General features: G+C 40.2%; 2 protein-coding genes across 3 annotated transcripts; both read right to left on the bottom strand.

Moving 5' to 3' along the window:
* Nucleotides 1-2,392: 2,392 nt before the first annotated feature.
* Nucleotides 2,393-9,997, bottom strand: tekt4 (tektin 4). Of its 2 annotated transcripts, none has more exons than XM_077572057.1 (8): nt 9,684-9,997; nt 8,934-9,477; nt 6,596-6,666; nt 5,307-5,450; nt 5,142-5,228; nt 4,916-5,051; nt 3,103-3,257; nt 2,393-3,025 (listed from the first exon to the last, which is right to left on the bottom strand). In XM_077572057.1, the coding sequence occupies exons 1-8, from the start codon at nt 9,734-9,736 to the stop codon at nt 2,806-2,808; spliced, it is 1,410 nt and encodes a 469-aa protein (XP_077428183.1). In that variant the 5' UTR covers nt 9,737-9,997; the 3' UTR covers nt 2,393-2,805. The 2 variants fall into 2 exon arrangements, with proteins under 2 accessions (XP_077428183.1, XP_077428184.1); XM_077572058.1 differs by having other exon boundaries at nt 9,063-9,477.
* Nucleotides 9,998-12,432: 2,435 nt separating this feature from the next.
* Nucleotides 12,433-18,400, bottom strand: metrnlb (meteorin like, glial cell differentiation regulator b). The gene is made up of 5 exons (XM_077572143.1): nt 18,128-18,400; nt 17,238-17,421; nt 16,820-17,045; nt 15,064-15,123; nt 12,433-14,002 (listed from the first exon to the last, which is right to left on the bottom strand). The coding sequence occupies exons 1-5, from the start codon at nt 18,223-18,225 to the stop codon at nt 13,686-13,688; spliced, it is 885 nt and encodes a 294-aa protein (XP_077428269.1). The 5' UTR covers nt 18,226-18,400; the 3' UTR covers nt 12,433-13,685.
* Between the last annotated feature and the right edge of the window lie 2,625 nt (nt 18,401-21,025).

Here is a 21,025-nt window from a genome sequence, read left to right as displayed (position 1 = left end):
TCCTTCTGTCTCTCTATTCTCCAAATTTCCCTCCCTCTTTTACTTTTTTGTCACTCCCTCAGATGGATTATTTTATCCCTCCCCTCATTACACTTATTCTCATGTATTGAACTTTTTAGAATTGTAAAATGTCTGACACAGATAAAACATTAAAATATGCTATATATATATATATTTTTTTTTTTCTAGTTATATGCATCTTAAAGTTTATTATATATGTGCATATTCATGTATTTGACCACAGGAAGTATAAAGTCCCTCCCATCCTTTCAGAAGGGTCACATGGTCTGAGTACACGTGAGTGTGTTAACTTATACAAGGGCATGTTTTTGAACGTCCCATATGCACTTCTATATGTGCTGCTTTCAAGTCCTCAATCATACAAAATCACTCAGGTGAAAATGTAAATGCTACTGTACTTCCAGGGTATGTGTTTATGCCACACAATGATAGAAAAACAAACAAGGCACACCCCAAGACACAATATGTAAACAGAGACATGATCACAGCAGGGGTCTTGAGACAGACTTACAATGATGACATAAGTGGTGGATGGAGTTGTTGTCATCACAAGCTGTGTGATCTGATTTTTTTCCCCATCTCACTGCATGAAGTTTCATAAGTTCCTTAGTCGTGGCACCGCCTCAATTGATGTAAACCCTCGAAACACAGTGGACGGTCTTGTATTGATCTCTGAGGGAACAACTTCGCCAAACTTGGTGTAAAATAGGGATTTTTCAAGTCACACATTAGACTTGTTAATGTTTCCAATATTTCTATGCAGGCCTAAATTAGAAACATATTGTAATACAATTAGTTGATCACCACCGCAGCAAACATTTGTGACATAACAGAGTGAATTGAATCTCTGTCAGTGTTAACTAAATTAGTATTATCTTTGTAACGGCAGAAAATGTTAAACTCTCTTGTGTTGGATCTTGGAAGTATCCAATAAATGTTGTGGGGGGGTTTGTCTTAAATTTCAACGGCAATTTGATTGATTGCATCTTTTGGCACTTGCCATACTTGCCTGCTCTGTTCAAATAACCTCTAAATAGGATGACTCGGGAAGTGAAACTCACGTGCTCCCTCTAGTGTAAAAAAAATAATTCGAGTTGCTGTTTATGGCAAACAAGCTCCATTTAACCAACAAGAACCAATCAGCCAGATAAAATCCTGAAGACGAGACCAGAGTTTCACATGTGGTTGCAGCACTTCATAACAAAATCAACCAGAAAACAAAATGGCTATCGGTAAAAAAATTATATACTGTTGTGTAGGCTATTGTTTGCAAGGAGCCACTTGAGAAACAAGTAATCGTTTGTTGTAGATGACTAACAATGCAGATAACAGAAACGGATGCAACTGCATTCAAGCTTCTCCTTTAAGAGACATTTCATTATTTTTGGGCACAATTAACAGTCAGCTACCAATAATGCTGTCACAGTATCTCACAAAAATGAGTGTAATTTGTAACTATTTTTAATGACATATTTTTATTGGACAACACTGAAGAAATGACTCTTTGATACAATGAAGTCAGTGTACACCTTGTATAACACTGAAAATCTACTTAACGCAACACAGCCATAATGGCATAATTGGTGGTGTTGGTGGTGGGGATGGGGATGTGTGTGTGTGTGTGTGTGTGTGTGGGCGGGGGGTTTTGGCTCCATCAAATTAGTCTATGGCTGTTGTCCTAGAAGCCTCATCTAAAATGACGCACAAGAAAGCCCACAATTAGCTGAAGACAAGCAGACCATGGATTACTGGAACCACTGTGTGGTCTGATGAGACCGAGATGAACAAATTTCATTCAGATGGTGTCAAGTATGTGTGGCAACAATTAGTGAAGAGTGTATGACATGCTAATGATCCCAAACCTCTGCCTTGCCAAAGAAGCAGAGGGTCAAGGTGATGTATGTCGACAAACCTAGAGCTTACTGAGCATCTGTGTGGGACAAATAGAAGGTGGAGGAGCAGCTACTAGTTCTGTGATATCATAGAAGTGTAGTGAGAGAAGAAACGGTTGAACTCCATATCCAAGAAGGTTCAGGCTATGCTGTAGAATTAGGATGGGCCCAAAAAGTATCGACACCATTTTATGCATAAATTATAGTTTCATTCAGGGGTGTACTCACTTTTGTTGTCAGTATTTTAGATATTAATGGCTGTTATTTTGAAAGCAAAACAAATTACCACTCTCATAAAAGCTGTATACATTCTAATACAGTCCATCTAAGCAAAAGTGTCATTTCTCTTGTGTTGTCACATGATTTTTTTTTTTTATGCAACGGGATGTATTCAGATATTAGACTGGTATGACTGTGGTGAACCATCATCATTCCAGGGAGAAATGGGGTTGGAAAAAAAACGCTATGCGACAACATCATTAAAAACAGTGCAACTGTTCTGTTTAATTGTAGACGAGTATTTCCATGATTTGTCCCAAACAGTATTGGGAGTTGAAAGCAGCAGGAAAAGTTTGTGATGAGTTCAGATTTTACACAGTTCCAGTGTGATGTGTACACATGCAAAGATAAGAAGGGCAAACACATTATCAGTTAGGATCGGGGCTTGCCATATTTGGGCAAGTCAAGAGTTTAACAATATTAAAAACTGAGGTCAGCTTACATGATCATGAGGCCCAACAAAATGTGAGTGACTTTTTATTAACAGTGTATATCTGCCCGTCTCCAGCATTGAGTACAGTACGTGGTTAGTGTTGCTAACACTGCAAATGGAAAGTAAAACCACTACATAAGATCCTCTATCCTCTAAAAGAGCCAAATCAAAGCAAACATGTTATGTCCAGTACCCAGAGAGGGTGGAGATTGTCGGATACAATTTGCGTTGCGTCATGCATTTCTCTCTTTCGATGAACAGCGAGTTGGTTTTACACATAATGTCCTTCTCGAGTGACATGCGGGTGCCCTCCAGGTGGGCCAGTGAGCTGCGGGAATCGCTCAGCTGCTGTTTCAGAGATGTCAGGGTGGCGTCAATCTCCCGCACCTCTCCTTCTAAGCTGCACTCGGGCAGGAAACCGGAAATGTGAGACAGCAGACACAAGTTGTGTGTGTGAGTGTGCGTCTGTGTGTGTACCTGATTTGTGGTTCATCCCTGCAGAGCTCCATGTTGGGTCTGTGATAGCGGCGGTACAGCCGAGACTCAGCCGCTCTCTGTGGGGCATCCTTGTCATCGATGGCTTTCTGAAGGGCCACTATATTCCTCTCCTGAGCTCCAATTTGCTCCAGGGTCTGCACATGCAGGCGACACACATGATCCAAAATGCAGTTTGGTAGCAAAAGGGCTTAGTCTTAATCCGCGCCTTAATATCACCACATCATGTCACAATTTTATTAAATGTATTAGATCTCATCATGATGATTTAAATCTTGTCACGATGGCTTTAACCCTTTGCAGTGGACATAACATATTTGCGTGTCTAAACCAATAAAAACACATATTTTGGATGATTTCAACACTTCTGGTTCATGATTGGATCAAAACTAACCAATCACAACCACAAGTTGATTTGCATGATGTTTGTGTTAAAAATGTTACATATAAGCTTGGTAAGTTTACAAGTTACAGCCATACTATCCTGGCGTCCACTATAATATATAAAAACATGAGATAATCCCATTTTCCCCCCATGTTGTTCTTATGTGGGAGAAGAGTAAAAATCAGTTAAAAAAATTCCCAGCAGAAAAAAATGCAGGTTTGAAGGAGTTAAATCTAGTATGATGGCTTTAAATCTTGTCACGATTGCTTCAAATCTCGTCACAGTGGCTTTAAATCTAGTCATGATGGCTTTAAATCTTGTCACAATGACTTTAAATCCAATCATGATTTTAAATCTCACATGATGGCTTTAAAACTTGGCCTGAAGTCTTTAAATCTTGCCTTATTCTTATTTTACTTCTTGTTAAAGTGTCCAGATAGTTAAACACGTTTTGCTAGTTGACGTTGGCTATAAGTTTTGCTCTGACCAAGAAGAGGGCAAATGCTGACGTCATGCAGCCAATGAGCTGGCTCCTCTTGAGTCGAAATGTGATTGATTAAGGAAACAGATTCCCAATTGAGTTGAAATCGTATCAAGCAGCAGTATTGATTTTGAAGGCCCTGGATGGATTAGATTGCAAATTACTAATTTCATTTGAGGAGCAACTTTCTAATTTTGTGGAGCTTTTTTTTTTTTTTGCAGGTTAATTCATACTATATTAATATACATAACATTATAGGTCAGTTCTCCTGGCTGACATACAGCATAACAGAGGCTACTTTATTTTCGGTTCTGGTTCAGTTTAGTGTATATGATTTTCTCTCCAGAAAAGAGACACTTATTAATTTGCCTACTATTTTGCTGTTCAAAGTTGGATGTTCTCCGCTTTAACAGGGTTAAAATGTCTGTGAAAAGTGTAATTGATCACCCAAGCACTTCACTGTGGTGTTAAATGCGCTAGTCAATCGTAGGCTAGCTTAGCATTTAGCATCTCCATCTTTTTTCATCATCTCTTCATGAGTATGACACTTGTCAAAAATGTAGTATTCGCCTCCACACAGATGATGAATGCTGACTTGGGCGCAACTCCATAATATTTTTAGGTACACTAATAGCCAGCCATATAGCGATTAGCTAGCTGTTTCTGCTTAAGTAGCACAGAACTTCCCTTTGTCCAGATCGTCCCCGTGGTCCTTTTTCGACTACTTTCTTTTGCCGGTTGTCTGTGTTTGAGTCAGTGTTGCTTTTCAATGCGAATTAATGAGGCGCAAAATAACAATTTTGACTCGTAAACAGATTCGAAACCATTTATTTTAAGCCTTAACATACTGGAAACAGCTTTCTTTACGGCTAGCTTCTATTGCCAAAAGGATTCAGTGTGTTCTTGTCTTTCAGTGTGTGTGTGCTGACCTGCTTGAACTGCCGCTCTAGCTGGATCTTGGCATCCATCTGTTCAGCACAGCGCTGGAGGAAGGCTTGGTCCACATTGGAGCATTGGATTCTCAGGTCCTTAGTGGTATCAAGTAGCACCTGCTGCACGAGCTCACTGAAACACAACATTTAGACACAACAGTTAGTACCCCGGTGATACTATTTGTGGTGGTCCAAACAAGTCTGATTCAAATAATGCTCCAGCCTGAGTTCCTTAGAGGCCTGTTCCTCCCGGAAGGCCCTGTAGAGGTTTTCTTGTGTGAATTTAATCCATGAAGAGACGTCAGACATCCTGTAAAACAAAAGGAACATCATGAATGGCTATGGTCACTTCTGGTTAATGCTTAATTCTACGGACTGTATTACTCACTGCTGCTGCATAGCAGTTGAAATGGTGTAGTGCTGCGTATCTGTACTTTTGTCGTTGAATCTTCCACATTGGAGGTCCAAGGCGTAGGCCTCATACTTATCTGACCAGTCAAACTCCAACGTCTTCTTGGTATCTCTGTTCAACCTGATACACAATCATTTCCATTCAATGGGAACCATCAAATGAGCCTTGTTATTTTGTCTTAATACAGAGGTAACAATTCCAGCCAATATTTTTGGCAAGAGGTGGGGAACAACCCTGGACTGGTCAGCACTAGCTAGTTCCACGGTACATAAAAATAATCATTTCACACTCGGACTCACATCTGTTGTTGATGTTTTTTTGTTTTGTTTTTTACAAATACAACACCAAGAAATGCCGCGCTCTATCTTACAGGAGCCTTTGGGAGCATGCTAGCTTACAAGCTAACTAGGCAGCTAGCACCTCTGGTAGTGGGGCTTCCCATGTCGACCCTTTGGGATAAATTCCAGACCGGAGGCTTTACAAGGGTATAATTTCACAGTCCACAACAACGCCCACAGCATTTTAAAGCACAGAACAGAATATTGATTTTTCATTTGGAAGCCTCATTTTACGTAATTAGTTATCTTTTTACTATTCAAACTTGTCAGGGTTAACAACACTCTTGTCTGAGGTGTGCCAAATTTTATTCTGCCTTGGGATTGCAAAGAAAACATCAGAATGTATAAAATGTTTGCAGACTGTGAGGACTAGATAGGTAGCACAAATTTGATAAGGTATGGCCATTGGAATTGATGAGGTATACACATCCCTGCACCCTCCTTTGCCACCATTGTATCCAGGTGTATGTGTCCTACTGTAGCTAGCTAGGACTAGCTACTCAACTCTCTAGTGGGAATGGTGGTCAATGGTTTGATCCCATGGCTGGTCCTAGCGTTATTTATTTATTTATTCATTCATTATTTTCGGGGGTCTTAGGCCCAGAGTACTGAATCATTAGCAAAATTGTTATGTTAAAAAATAAAACTAAACTTACAAATAAAAATAAAGTTGTCTGATCATTTTTATAGTATAGTATGAAACTATGCAGAGTTCAGGCGATTTCCTTATGGTGTGTCTGTTTGACAATGGTCATTTCAATAATCTCTGGGGCAAGTTCAAATATCACCCTTGAAGGACAAAAATAGCACCTCCAATAGTTAGAGAACAGAATCTATGCCCAGTATGAAGCCTTTATCAAAGTGGGTGGTGCCAAACCATTTTGCCTACTACTGTATGGTAACAATGAAGAGAAATGTGATACTTACTTGATCTGAGTAGCAACCTGCTCTATGGTTCGCTTCAGAAGAGCCTGGACATTCCTGATCAACTCCACTTCCTATTTGAACACACAAACGTGACACATAAACCATTTGTGCAGTCATGTCAACTTAATTCTGCCCAGGGCCTTTACAATCAGTAGTGCTGATTGATGTTAATTAAACTATATTAGCAATAGGACTGTTTCTTTAACCAATCAGATTTCAAATTTGCCACTGAGTGTCAGCTAGCTGGTCCGCAAAAACGTCAGCATTTTTCCATCCTCTGATTGGTAGACCAGAGCAAACCAAGGTTCAGTAGGAAAATACATCTGTAGTGAGCTGCACACATTTTTTTCTACTTTTGTTAACATAGTATGAAAACCTAGATTTGTTTATTGTACATTTAGAACAGATATACAATTTGTGATTAATTGTGAGTTAACTAGTGAAGTCATGTGATTAATTACAATGAAAAATTTTAATCGCCTGACGCCCAAATTTTTAATTATTTAAGTCACGTCAGGCAATTAATTTTTTTTATTGTAATTAATCGCGGCGGCACGGTGGCTGACTGGTTAGCACGTCCGCCTCCCAGTGCTGAGGACGTGAGATCGAGTCCGGGCTTTGGCCTTCCTGGGTGGAGTTTGCATGTTCTCCCCGTGCTTGCGTGGGCTTTCACCGGGTACTCCGGTTTCCTCCCACATTCCAAAGACATGCATGGCAGGTTAATTGAACACGCCAAATTGTCCATAGGTGTGATTGTGAGTATGATTGTTTGTCTCTGTGTGCCCTGCAATTGACTGGCAACCAGTTCAGGGTGTACCCCGCCTACTGCCCGAAGCCAGCTGGGATAGGCTCCAGCAACCCCCGCGACCCTTGTGAGGACAAGCGGTAAAGAAAATGGATGGATGGATGGATGGGTAATTAATCGCATGACTTTAATAGTTAACTCACGATTAATCACATATTTTATATCTGTTCTAAATGTACAATATTTTTTTTCTCTAGGTTTTCACTCTTGTTAACAAAAGTGGAAAAAAATGTTAAACTAATAGAAATAGTTCAAATGAATTTTTGACGTCTATAGCCGTCAATGGCAGTGAATGAATATGGTGAGTATGATGTGTCATATTTGAATGTTTTATTTATTTTTTGTCATTGGTTAAATATTGATTCTGAACTGCTCCAGATAATGTGCGTGACACAATTATGAGCTTTTTAAATTTTTTATTTTTGTATAGTATTGATTTCTATCATTACGACGTGACAGTGAGGTGGTTTAAGAGGAGGATTAAAGGTGCAGTCTGCAATGTTCAAGATGCTAGCAAGATTTGAATGTAGCTTCACTTTACTTCGCCTCAATAAAAAATATCAAAGCAGTAATCAACTTACCTGATGTCCCGGTGAGAACGACGACTTTGGCAGTGGTTTTCTAGGCCCAGCAATGCAACCATCCGCAATCGAAATCTCCATTACAAATAATTACACTTTATTTGTCCCAAAGGCTAAACTATAAGCACGGCAGGCCCATGGGCTATAGCCAGGAGCGGCCCACTGATTGGTCCATGTTCGTGGCATTCACAGTAAAATGATTGACACGTTAGTCAGTCACGTCTTTTGTCTCTACAGTGACAAGTTTAGTTATAATTAAACAATTAAATTAGATACATAAGAAAGGGCCAGAGAGGGATTATTTTAAGAGAATTTTAAAAATATTCGACACTGTGCTTCAAATTATTATGCAAAAAAATTATTTTCTCAGATTTTTATATTGTATGCAAATGACTCTCAACATAAATTTTAAGTCATCAACTGTTTGAGAATAATTTGACTGTTTTTTAAACAAATCTCCCAATAACAGATAACAATGACAGATTTTTTTCAAATATAAAAACGTACTTTTAGGTAAAATGCATTGTTCCAAATTATTCTGCACAGCAATGTTTGAAGTCATTTTGTAGAATGTAAAGAACTGAAAATAGTCATTTTTTGAATTTGCAGCAATAGGAGGTTGCTAAAATCAAAAGCTACTATACTTTTTAGAGGAAACTCATTGTAAACTTATTTGAGCACACCCCTAAAATAATATCAGCATAAAACATAAAATGTATGAAAGACGCAGTACGTATTGTTTTTTTTTTTTTGGGGGGGGGGGGGTACTAAAATAACGTGTAATTGCACATCCACTACTGTAAGTGGCGGTGGCGTTCTCATTATAAGAGACTGCACAAGCAGTATGAGCTCTTTAAATAATTTTATAGATAAATAATACTATTGATAGTCGTGGTGGAGAGTTTTCTTCTTCCTAGTGGAGGTGCAACAAAAATGAATTTATCGAGCATACCTTGTACAGCTCCTCCTCCACACAGTCCCGGACCAAGTCTGGTCCCAACCGCCGGCTCCTGCATGTCAAGTTATCGACGGCGATGGCGTAAGGAGTCTCGGTGGCGTCCAGCGCCTTCTCCAGCCTCACCTTGAGCCCCTGCAGAGCCGTCGTGTCGGACAGCAGCCGGCTGATGTGCTCCTGCAGCTCCGACTTCCACAGGTGGATGTCCTGCAGCCTCTCTCCCAGCAGGCGGGTCCCGTCCGTCTGGGTCTGCACAGTAGTGGCCTCGGTGTCCTTGCGCATGACCCTGGACTCCTCCTGGATGGTATGGGCCGTGAGCTGGTCGGAGGCGGCCTGCTGGAGGAGGCTGCGGTAGCCGGAGAACCACTCGGCCGGGGTGTATTTAGCGGAGCGGAAGCCCGCGGTAGCTAAGCCCGTGGAAGCTAAGCCCGGGGGCGGCTCGAAAGGGGCCCCTTGCTCCTGCAGGAGCCCCTGAGCCACCGCTCCGCCTTCATAGTGTGGCTTTGACACTAACACCTCCGCGCTCATTTTCTTACAACGGCTAAAACGATCCAAATAGAATAAAAGCAGCAGTGAGCATAAGTCACACAAGGAAGTGTTAGCATATGGTGTGTTTGTTTACAGTTGCTTGGATACAAGTAACTTGATGTGAGTGCAACCAATTAACAAAATGCACTTAGCATTCTAAATTATTCAAATGTATAGTAAGATGTCCTTAAATCCCAAACATATGCAATTTTTCCTGACCTGCACATTATTTGCGTTGTTGTGGAAGAAGCCATAACTACTGATTCACCCATGATGTCGGCTCAGGTGCAAATGACAAAATGTTTAAATAAACAACAACCAAAAAATGTGTGCTGAAAAAAGACGGAACTTCTCTTATTGGTAAAACTATCCGACTGGCTTTTCTCCCTTTTCGTACGACCCCGTGTAACAGAGCCTTTTTGGAAATTTCGTTCTTCTGATTTCATCCTGTTATCCAAATAGAAGCCTTTGAAGCACGTCGGGCCACGATTTGGAATCGTCATGTATGCAATGTGAGCCGTTGAACGTGTAGCGTACACATTTTAGAGCTTGTCCAAAACATTTCGAGCGTGGTCAGTGATAGTAATTTGCCGCTAGAGGACGCGCTTGAGCTACAAACATAGGACTGGACATACAGTAGTTGCATAGGAGTCTCATCCTTTGTTTTGTGGATGCGGAATCCAGGACGCCGTTATGGAACCCTTTATGTAAAACTAGTGGGGCACTCTTTATTTGCTAATATGATGATTATCGGGCCAACTTATTGTAGCACTGTTACACAACAGGACAGGACTGAGATTAATGTACTTATTGAATCTAAAAGTAACAAAAACAAACAAGTATCAATGCATTTACTGTAAGGGCGGCATCTGGTTTATTATTTTTTTTGTTTCAAAAACAGTGACAGTGATGCACAAAAATAAATTGTCAATTGTCAACTCAAAATGAATAAAACAACTAAATTGAATAGATATATCTGGGGGGGGAATGACAACAATGATAAAAAAAAAAGTTAAATAATTAGGCCTTAAAACTTGTATACAAATGTGCAAAAGCTTTGGTAAAAAGAAAATTAAAAACGTTTTTTTCCCCCTCAACTACTGTTACCATTACAAAAACAAACCTCAAAAGAATCCAGGCTGATTTGCTGGCTGTTTGATTGCTCTTGGGATCCCCCTCTGGGTGTGTGGCCTTGAGCAGTTGCTTAGTTGGCGTACGCCTCGGACTGGCTCTTACCGCGATATATAATACAGTACAGGGGTCTTGTGGTTTACAACAAGTGCCATTAATTTGAACAATAAACAAATGTGTACAGTACGGAAGTCGGAAGGTGCCGTAGTCTATCACTAACCTTGTAGGAAAATCATAATTAATGTAAACATTTTATGAAAAAAAACTTTTAGGCCATGAATATAAACAAATCAAATAAATAAACAGTGTGGTAACTAAGCGTACCTTCTTGTTTTGACTACCCTGTAACACTGTTACGATGTGCTATTTTGTTCACAAGGGTGTCTAGACTTTTTTTTTTAATCCACTTTATTTAGTCTTTTACAGTGAGTTATCTGGCCCCCAGCAAACATGTTTATACTGGCCCGTCTCAACTTCTACTCACTTGTATGGGCTGTCTACATTAACAGCAATAAATCATCCTGTGCAAGTTGACATCAGGTTAATTGTGTGCATCTGTCATCCTGTGCTTCTCGGGCACCATAAAAAGCCTAAAAATATTTTTGCCACCTTTTAAAACTGCTGACCCCGCCATACCCTGGCCGATGCGTCGTGAACTAGCATGGCCGCTAGGAGCATGCACTGTGATTTTCCCCTGAGCTCAGCCATTCCCTGGACTCCGGCTGACCACACAGCTGTGCCTGTTTCCATACCTCACACAACCCAAAGGTTAGCAGTAGGAACCCCGAGCAGAGGCGTAAGTGTGTCCTGAATTAGTGAGGATGCCAAGGGGAGCTGGGCCTGTTGCCAAGGGAAATTGCCTTTGGTGGGCGCAGGCCAGCTGGTGCTCAGCTTTCTGCTGCTGACATGTAAGGAACACGCAAGACACGTGTGCCCCAATGTCTTCTTAAACGACAAGCCAAGACTAACATCCACCCACGGCCAAGAATGAAGCCGAGTTGTGTGTGCAAGGAGGACTGATATTTATAGATAATCCTGTCAAGTCTTCAGGGCCTTCCTGCAACCTTCAAACTATTCTTGGTGGCTTCCTTTCACTTGTCTCCACACCTCGTTCGTCACATTTACTTGATGACTGGAAAACTATACAACCTTAGACTGTTTACCAACCCTCTAAGAAGTATTGGTAATTGTAATAATTTTAATTTTTTTATACTGTTGATCATGTTCAGTATCACAACTTCCTGGACACTCCTGAGTTACACAATTCATTCATCATGGCATGAATAATCCCACAGCTCAGGTGTTATGTAAATAAAACTGTATGTTTGTTGAATGTTTAACGACAAGACCCACCACTGCCTTCAGGATTTGACATTGTCGGATAACCAAATGCCTTATTAATAGAGTTTTCATTCAGATTCAGACATAAAAGGCCTGTCATGGCTCCCGCTGCTTGTCTCCCTCCGCTTTGCTCTACTGTAGCTAGCATTTCCTGCTTGTCGCCAATGTTAGCCGCTTCAGCTAGTTCTTGCTAGCCACTCACTCCAATTAATAATTGGTAGTAATTGGTGGTAGGGTTGGGAAGTTTGGTCTGTCTGAGAAACCATAGTGAATGAGCTTCATAATCGTTCCATTCTATTAGCTCACCACTAGATGGCACTAAATAATACACAGTCGCTTTACGGCTTACCTAACATTTACAAGTTGAGCCATGATTGGTTGTTACCTTAGCCTTCAACATGTGATGCCATTTTTAGCCGACATCAAGTGGCAAGATGTGTTTTTTAAAGTGCTAATTGTACATGAAGTACAATCACTTGAAGTAAGAAGGAAACAATGAAGATGCCAAACTTGTTTTATTGCCCCAAAGTTAATACACAATGCATTTATTTTTGCATATTTTGTAGTTTCTCGATTGGTGACAGTTTGCAAAGATCACATTCATCAAATGACTAAAATCAGTTAAGTACACTTGTTTGCAAAAAAAAGAAGGTCCAAAAACAGATCAATTAACAAATGTCATTTAGACACTTTGCAAAACAAGCAAATTAGCAAAACACATCTGCTATATAAAGACTCACAGAGCTGCATATTGTACACTTCTGAAAGAAGATACCCGGCAAGCTTTTTACAAAGCAATCTCTCATTTCAAGAATGATCAAAATATTACCATGAGGCAAATAATGTCACACTGATAATATAAGGGCCTAAAACATATTTGACAAAAAGTATATGCAGTAGTTTTTTTTTGCCCTTAAACAGAATGCTGGCCATCTCTGCTAAAATTAGCTACATCCTTAATTAAACAGATCATTCAATTCCACCCCTGCAATGATATGGATAATAAATATATATTCAGTTCAGTTTTTTTTAATATTTTTTCGAAAAATGACTTGCGCCGTTAAATTATTATTTTTTTTTTAGTAGGGTGACTCATGACAATATATAAAACCTTTCTAAGTACTCCAAACACATTAGTGCTTCTTTCGCACATTTCAATGATTTACAAACACTCATCTCGATACAACCACTGGGTGACAGCATTCCAGTATATTCAATTACAAATTATGTAATTAGATTGGTAGCTAGCATGATAACACAGATTAGTTAACTACCACATCTGCGTTACCAGTTACCTCCACCAAGGATTTACTTCAGCATAACCCATGTGTTGTTTGATAAAGGATAAAGCAAACTGGATTATTCCACACAAGTCCTAAAAACTCATGAACAAATGCCTATTTATAACACCAACAAAATTCAATAGCAAAAAAACAAAACACTTAACACTCCATGTAAAATATTTCAACCTTGTCTGTCCAATCTCCTCAGATAATGTAGCAATATTCTGAGTTTATCTTCTAGGATATCACATTTGGATTCCCTTGGAACCAGATTGCGAAAGCCCACTTTTGCCATCAAGAAGTCCGATTTGGCAGGTGACAAAACCTTGGCAGATGTCCACTGTTTACACTTTTGCTGCACAGCAACAATACAAGGTTGTATATTCCGCACAGGTGGTGTTTGGCTCATCTCCGTGACGGACTGAAGACGACCTCCATTTTCAAGCTTTCAGCGCTTCACAATCCTTCAGTCGGTGTTAATGTGACAAGGGTTGCTTCCTGCCATCCGCGCTCTGCCATAAAGCCTCAAGAAGTCCTTGTAACGAGGCGCGCAACCAAGCCACGCTTCGCCAAAATGGACTGAGCCGGTCAGAAGGTACTCATGTCCTCCGAGGGGAACGCCACACTTTGCCGGAATGTTGACACGTTCCGTCCAACGCCGCGATCTGGCCCTGCCACCGGCAAACATGCTGTCCTTTTGGTGGAAGAGCCGACTCAGAGTCAGCTCGACCAGGGTGTGTTCTTCGGTGAGCAGCAGCGCACCTTCAAAGACGCCGATGCCCGCTGCAGAGACAACAAGGACATTTGATTTATTTACACTGCATTCATGTTGGCTGCTGCAAGCTAGGGCTAAACAGTTATTTTTATGAAATTCAAATCAACATTGAAATGAAGTGTGCAATTTTGAAGGCTGGAAAAAAAATGGTTTATTTAGGCAATTACTTTTGTTTAATTGGAATTAATTGCATGACTTCAATAGTTAACTCAAGATTAATCGCAAATTCTGTTCTTTTTTTCCTAAGTTTTCATAATCTTTTTAACATAACAGTGAAAAAAATGTTAAACTAATAGGAATATGCTATGGCTGCATTTTTTTAGTCATTGATATAGTAATTTCTAAATAATTCATACAATTGAGTTAAAATTTAAAATATGTCCTGTACTGTAAAAAAAATAATGTGATATTGCTTTGTGTTGAGGTCATTTTCTGCCACTAGATGGCATAATTACATTTGTAAGACCTTGGTGACAGCTCAGTGAATTTTTGTTTTCATATTAAGAGCTATCTAATCTTTAACATGAAGTAACATGCAATTCTGCACATTTTTAAAATGGTAAAATACAACCTGCATTATTATTAAATTTATTGCTGCTAAATTTTGACATGGACGTGTCTGTTGCGTTGCGACTGGAATTCTCCCAGTACAGACTTTCCAAGTAAGGGGCGGTCATTAATCACGCGTTAAAAAAAAATAGTGGCGATAAAGGAACTTTAAATTAACTCGAAATTAACGCACTCATTTTGACACCCCTAGTTTATCCATAATAAATCAGATATTGTTTATTGTTATAAACATATTGTTTGTTTTAGCCTAGCTTCATATCCAACTACTCTTTCATTTTTTTGAACTTTGCAGAAGTCTGGATGCATCATGTTGGCACCATGCTGCCCCTCACAGGTCAGTTTTGGTACAACAAGGACAATTTTTTTTCTCTCTCATAACTCCAGCCCCAATAAAGGCTTCCCAAGACTATGTTTTCAGTGTCTTTCCTTGTATAATTTCAGAAAATAAAAACAATATACATTTAAAAAACATCCTTGGACATAGTTTGTGGTCATTTACCAAAGTCACTGGTGCAGACAGCCAAGAGGACTTCTTCATCCGAACAAGGTTCACATGTGACTACAGTAGAAAAAGGAAAATGACATTAGCATTAGCCTCACATTGTTCCCAACTCCAACATAAGACACCTCAGAGTGTGGCTGTGGTTCTTTGAACTGGCACTTAATGGACGCACATATGGTAGACCCACACCACACACTTCCTCTCTTGCTGCTTCACTTAGCATGGGTGGCCTACTCATAATGTCTTGATCTGAGGGGCATCTGCTCTTGATTGACAGCCGAGGGACGACTGTCGGACTTTTGTGCTTGACCCCGACATGACCTTTTGATTGGCCTGTTTGTTTTCACAAGTCTGGTTGAGACAAGACGGTGGGAGTTGGGTGGGGGTGTGGGGCAAGGTGGGGTGATATGGCTGAAACGGGCAATTTCGCACACAAAACCACCCAATTAGGTCCCGTCACCTTCATTCACATCACTGAATAGACAGAAGATTAGCATCACATTAGAGATGATCATCTACAAATTGAGGACAACTACATAATAATGACTAACACCATCTGATTTGTTACAGCTGTTTTTGTGATGGTGGATTTTTAAGTGTTCAGAATGAATTTCAGTATTATTATTAATATATATTTTTTTACAACAGTGCATTTTGAAATCATGCTCAAAAATAATATCATAACCCAACAGATCCAACCTCAATGAACCCACTGAATTTTACTCATGTACTGGTTTTGAAATTCAGTGCAACCTCCAACATCAACCACAATTTTCTGCTAAATACTTTTGTGATTGTTTTGTGGTGCTAGCACAAATGGGTGCAAGGAGGAGAAGTGAAGCTCACACATAACCCAAATGAGGACCAAAAATTACAGTCAAGCCCCACTATTTGTGGGGGACAGAGACTAGGCCAGCCTGAAAATAGAGAAAATCGGTGCATAACTGACAGCAATCAAAACACGTGCGAGTTAAAAAACTGTGAAAAATATTTCCACACACAAAATAAAACTACAGAGGAGAAAATAGGGGGGAAAACAACCACCCCCGCAAAAAAAAAAAAAAACCACACAAACTTTTTTTGTTTGTTTGTTTGTTTTTTCCCGTGAAGGGAATAGACTGTATTGATTTTGGGGGCTTGTGTGCCTTAAAAGAAAATGTCATCACTATTTTCAGCATTATAATTAATTTGATAACTTCATTACTTCTCATACAGCATTAATACATTTTAAAGCACATTTTGCCACTTGTTGTTGACTGAAAATGGAATCACAGGTGCTCAGGGCTCAGGTAACGACCAATCATGGCTGAGTTTGCTAAACCCAGAAAACAGGTGAGCCATGATTGGTCGTTACCTGAGCCCTGAGTACACGTGATGTCATTTTCAGCCGACAGCAAGCGACAAAATGTGTTTTTAAAGGGACACTTGGATCATTAAGTCATTTTCAGCAGTAAAAAGTTCATATTTTGTCCCGAATAATTTGTCATGTATAATTAATACCTTTAAAAACACATTTTTCCACTGTCAACTAGAGAATGACATCACCTATGCTGCTACTTTAAAGGGGAAGTCAAGTCAAAAACGTTCTTTACTTCCCCTTTAAGAACTGTGTTTTAACAAGTGTGCTTGTATGAGTTAAAATATTTTTAAAGTGTGGAGGCAGGGTAAAACAATCATGGTCTCGCTATTGCAAATTTCCACTGATTGGCTATGGGTCCAGAATGCATCCTGTGTATTAAACTGCTTCTCTTACCAAAATCAGGGCGAAGGTGCGGGTACAAGTGCACTCCGGGAGCTTGGCTGGACACCAGCTCATACTGGAAAGCGGTTATCCTCCGACTGATGTCCGCCTGGTGGACGGCCTCCACAAACAGAGCTCCGTCGTTGAGGCTGAAGCAACGTATTTTTCCCTGCGCCTGCTCGCTCTCGGCCATCAGCAGTTTCAGATCACCAGCTTGTTCCAGATACAAGTGAGAACCCTTTGTGACGATAAACATGAATAATTTAAAGCACATGCTTTGTACAGCTAACACATTAAATAAAAATATTTTTGGGGTGGCTGGAACAGATTAATAGCATTTCTATTCATTTCAATGGGGAGAGTTGATTTGCAAGCATAGCCACTAGCCAGGGAACAAATTCAACTTATAAGTCAAGACACCACCGTATACCTGTGAGTGCGGCTGGGGTTTGACACACACATGGACACCCGCCATGTTTGCCGATGACGGTTCTGTGTTTGGACGCAGGTTAACGATGATGGCGCCGGTCGGGTAGAGCCACTCCAGCGAGCCCTGGGAGCAGCGCAAGTAGACCTGCTCCACATCTCTGCGATGCGACTCGTGGCTCAGACCGCTAAGAAAAGAAGGGGGGGGGGGGGAAGGATTCAGTTCATAAAGATAATTAAGACCAAATTTCTCTCTTTTAACTGATGTGGTCAGCGTGCACGAGCAACCTCAACGCCCAAATGACAGGGGGTTATTAAGTTGTTAGGAGTCAGATAAAGTTTACAGCGCCACATGTGAAGTCCTGCCGCTCGTTCTTTACAACTTTAGAAGGGGGACAAGTGATCAAAGGCGCCATATGGTTTTATTTACTTAAGATTGGAACTGGAGATGAGACATTCCTGTGCTTGGATTAAATTTCAACATTTTAGATTGTCAAGGGAAAAAACAACAACAGTTAGGGGCAGATGTGAAAAGACTTAAAAGCAGATCCTGAAAAAGTATATTTTTGTTTAGGTTAGGCTGATTTAAACAAGCATGCAACGACATACCTGAGGTCTACAATATTTAAACAAAGTGGAAGAAGAAAACTGTGCGGCTCAATAAAAAGCTTCGAAACACTGCCAGCTAAAATCCACTTTAAAGAACAAAGAATGAAAGCAAAAATTCCTTTCAAGAGCCTCGAATCTCTCCTTGACGGAACATTCAAAATAGCAGCTTGCTTGTTTCATTTAAAAGCCTAGCGAGACGCAACCGTGCGATACCTGCCTTGAAAAAGACTAAATAAGAAGAATGGCGTGAGAAGCCAAAAGTCCCAGTTTGTGCTTCAGCCTTACCTTCCTCGCCAGCTACACTGGTCGCTGGAGTACTGAGCCACGGCCCGGTACACCAGCGCCATCGTGACCCAGTGCAGTACAGCCCACGGTCGGATCATGCTGGCCTCTCTGCCGAACTGCAAGAACCGGTATCCACGTCGTACGATAACCCGCGTCACGTCAGCTACATGGCGGGTTGTGGATTCGAAATGTAAGTTTGATGGTGGAGCAGAAACGTGCGCACAACTTCTATCTACTGTTTGGTCTGCGCGCGCCACCCGTCTGTTTAAATAAGTTCCTGCACGTGCACGGTGGGCGCGTGCCAGAAGCTGACTGGACACGCGAGTGCTCGCTCCAATCCACGCCCACACAACCGTATGAGGAGTTTGAAAGTGAGCAAAGTGAAAACGTCTCAGCAGAAGCTTCTGTTGACCAAAATACTTGACGAAATTTAGATTTAACATAAATGAATCATACTAGAACAGTGTTACTTTCAACCAGTGATGGGAAATAATAAAGTACAAAAAACTAATCTAATCTGAATTAAAAAAAGTTTTACATTATCAGCAGCCTTTTTTTTTTTTTTTTTAAGTTCACAACGATTTCAAAGCTAATAGAAGTTGTTAGCATAAAAGCCTGAGCCAATGCTAGCTAGCGATGTTTCCTCAAAAGAATACTATGAATGTTAAAGGGAAGAGAACCCCCCAAAATTCTTAGCAATAATATCATAGCCTACAAGAAATAATAATAATAATAATAATAATAATAATAAAAACTCTTTGAATAACAATTCAGAATGGTATACTGTCGGCCGTAACCTTGCCAAGACAACAACGCGCTATTGTAGCTTACAGAAAAGTGTCATGGTGCCGTCACTGACCCTCCAGAGTCCGGACTATCAGAAGGCTCAACATATTGTAAAAAAAAAAATGTTTGGGTTGACTTCCCCTCAATAGAAGGGGGAAAATATTTTGTGTGGAGTGAAGTTTTTTGCTTCTTTTTTCTTATTGCGCCACATTATCAAAGTGGGTATTGTACAGTATACGGAAAGCTATAATTGGCAGAAAATATCTCATCAGCACGATGAGTGTGGGGGAAAAAAGACACAGGGAAAAGTCACACGTGTGCGCTAAACGCCTCTTCGGTTTTCCCGTGAGAAAACAGTCGGATCGGCAAGCATGTTGCCCCCTTGTCACATTCCCACTGAGTGCCGCAGCAACGAAGCGTATTTCGAGAAATACCTAAAGGCCGCTTCACTCCACTACCACTGACCCGAACCAACCAGGAGTGTGGTAGCAAGGCACAATGCCAACTAGTTAGACAGATGATAGTCTGGCTCTTTGTGTGGCATTTAACACAAAATATACAGCAGAGTGAGTGACTGAATTTGTCCTTAAGGGGTTAGAATTAAGTAGAATAAAGGGGGGGATCCTAAAAATGATACTGCTGACAGACTTTGATGACCAATGCAGAGATGGAGGCGCCAGAGGGAGTGTCATCCTGCCACCACAGCAGAGGAAGCCACTGATGTGTGCATTGACCTCATTTGCTCCTTCACTGTAGTATCGCAAGTATTCGATTCACTTCCATCTTCCACCTGGCCCCTCTCAAGAAGTCCCATGAGGGGGAAACGCTTCGTCTATCCACGCACTGCTTCCTGATGGTGACACACAAACACACACGCACACACATTCCTCAGTCTCTGATTTCAACCTTCATGGCTCTAACTTCCTCCATGCTTACACACGGCACACTCCCCTTATAAAAAAATAAAAAAAATAATCCCCTGAGGGGGCATCTGAGCTGGAGTGTTCCACATGCATGTTGAGTACCCAGCTCAAGGGCACCTTGATTGTAATTGGAGATTATTATTTTTTTGTATGACTAGCGATAGCACTGCTAACCCAGCTAAGCACAAGACTTTGTTTAGTCCAAATAGGGAGATTCAGTGCGTACTTTGTCAAGAGATATATTTGCCTCATAATATCAGTCCATGCTATAAAAGAGCAAAACCATTTCCAAGTTGCATTTATTATTATTAAGTAGCAAAATGCACCTGTTTTTATCCATCTCAGGGGGCAGCCATTTTGCCATATCGAGTGAAAATGACATCACAGTTAGGGGAGACCGGGGCTAGTTGTATCACTTTTTATACTGTTATATATTTCTTGGAATCAATATATCATATATAAACAAAATGTATACCAGATGAAAGAACAAAGTCTTAGGTATATTTTTTATATTCATGTAATTTTCATACCTTATAAACCATCAAATAGAGGGAGTGAACATGTGACATGTTGCCCCACCAATGGGTAAGTTGTCACACTATATGGGGTAAGATGTCACGCTGCATTTTGTAACTAATAAAACAAGGACCAAGTTGTCCTTATTTTCCTGATTTTTTGTTTTTACAGCCAGAGAATCGTTTATCATTTGATCTTGAAAATTGACCATAGTACTTGAGCAAACATTAGCATAAAATTATTATGAAAGAAATTAAAGTCCTGAAGAACTGCTGGCATGTATGTCATAGCTTTCAGCCTCAAATCCCTGTTTAGCTTCTCTTAAACTGGAAATTTGAGGGTAAAATGAATTAAAAATAAATAAATAATAGGTTTTAGGTGAAGAAAAAGAAAGAGAAAGAGAAAAAATTAATAAATAAAATAAATAAAGCATTTTGGTTAATGGATGGATGGTTCATCATGAAACTTAAACCAGTTCTGTAATGTGAGCATCTGTAGTTCCAACAACTAGAAGATAAATTTTTAAACAATGAAACAAAACCTGGAAAATTAATTTCCTCACTCTTCAGACTCATCATCTGAAGAACAATTCTGGCATACGTAAACAGAGTTGCCAGAGGCGCATTTTTCATTGGCCCATTGTTTTTGCATATGTGACAACAAACCCCAAAAT

This window comes from Vanacampus margaritifer, chromosome 7, assembly GCF_051991255.1.
Source record: "Vanacampus margaritifer isolate UIUO_Vmar chromosome 7, RoL_Vmar_1.0, whole genome shotgun sequence".
Classification (NCBI taxonomy): domain Eukaryota; kingdom Metazoa; phylum Chordata; class Actinopteri; order Syngnathiformes; family Syngnathidae; genus Vanacampus; species Vanacampus margaritifer.
Note: the sequence above shows the minus strand (reverse complement) of the source record. Positions and strands in the feature narration are given on the sequence as shown.

What these genes read in the sequence shown, in the direction of transcription:
- tekt4 (XM_077572057.1), bottom strand. Translation starts at nt 9,736, where the DNA reads ATGGGTGAATCAGTAGTTATGGCTTCTTCCACAACAACGCAAATAATG. An exon ending in CAGGTTGCTACTCAGATCAA is followed by an intron (nt 5,451 to 6,595) that starts GTAAGTATCACA and finishes ATTGTGTATCAG; the next exon opens with GTTGAACAGAGATACCAAGA. An exon ending in CAGGCCTCTAAGGAACTCAG is followed by an intron (nt 5,052 to 5,141) that starts GCTGGAGCATTA and finishes GTTGTGTTTCAG; the next exon opens with TGAGCTCGTGCAGCAGGTGC.
- metrnlb (XM_077572143.1), bottom strand. Translation starts at nt 18,225, where the DNA reads ATGATCCGACCGTGGGCTGTACTGCACTGGGTCACGATGGCGCTGGTG. An exon ending in GCACCTTCGCCCTGATTTTG is followed by an intron (nt 15,124 to 16,819) that starts GTAAGAGAAGCA and finishes TTTCTACTGTAG; the next exon opens with TCACATGTGAACCTTGTTCG. An exon ending in TGTCTGCACCAGTGACTTTG is followed by an intron (nt 14,003 to 15,063) that starts GTAAATGACCAC and finishes TTGTCTCTGCAG; the next exon opens with CGGGCATCGGCGTCTTTGAA.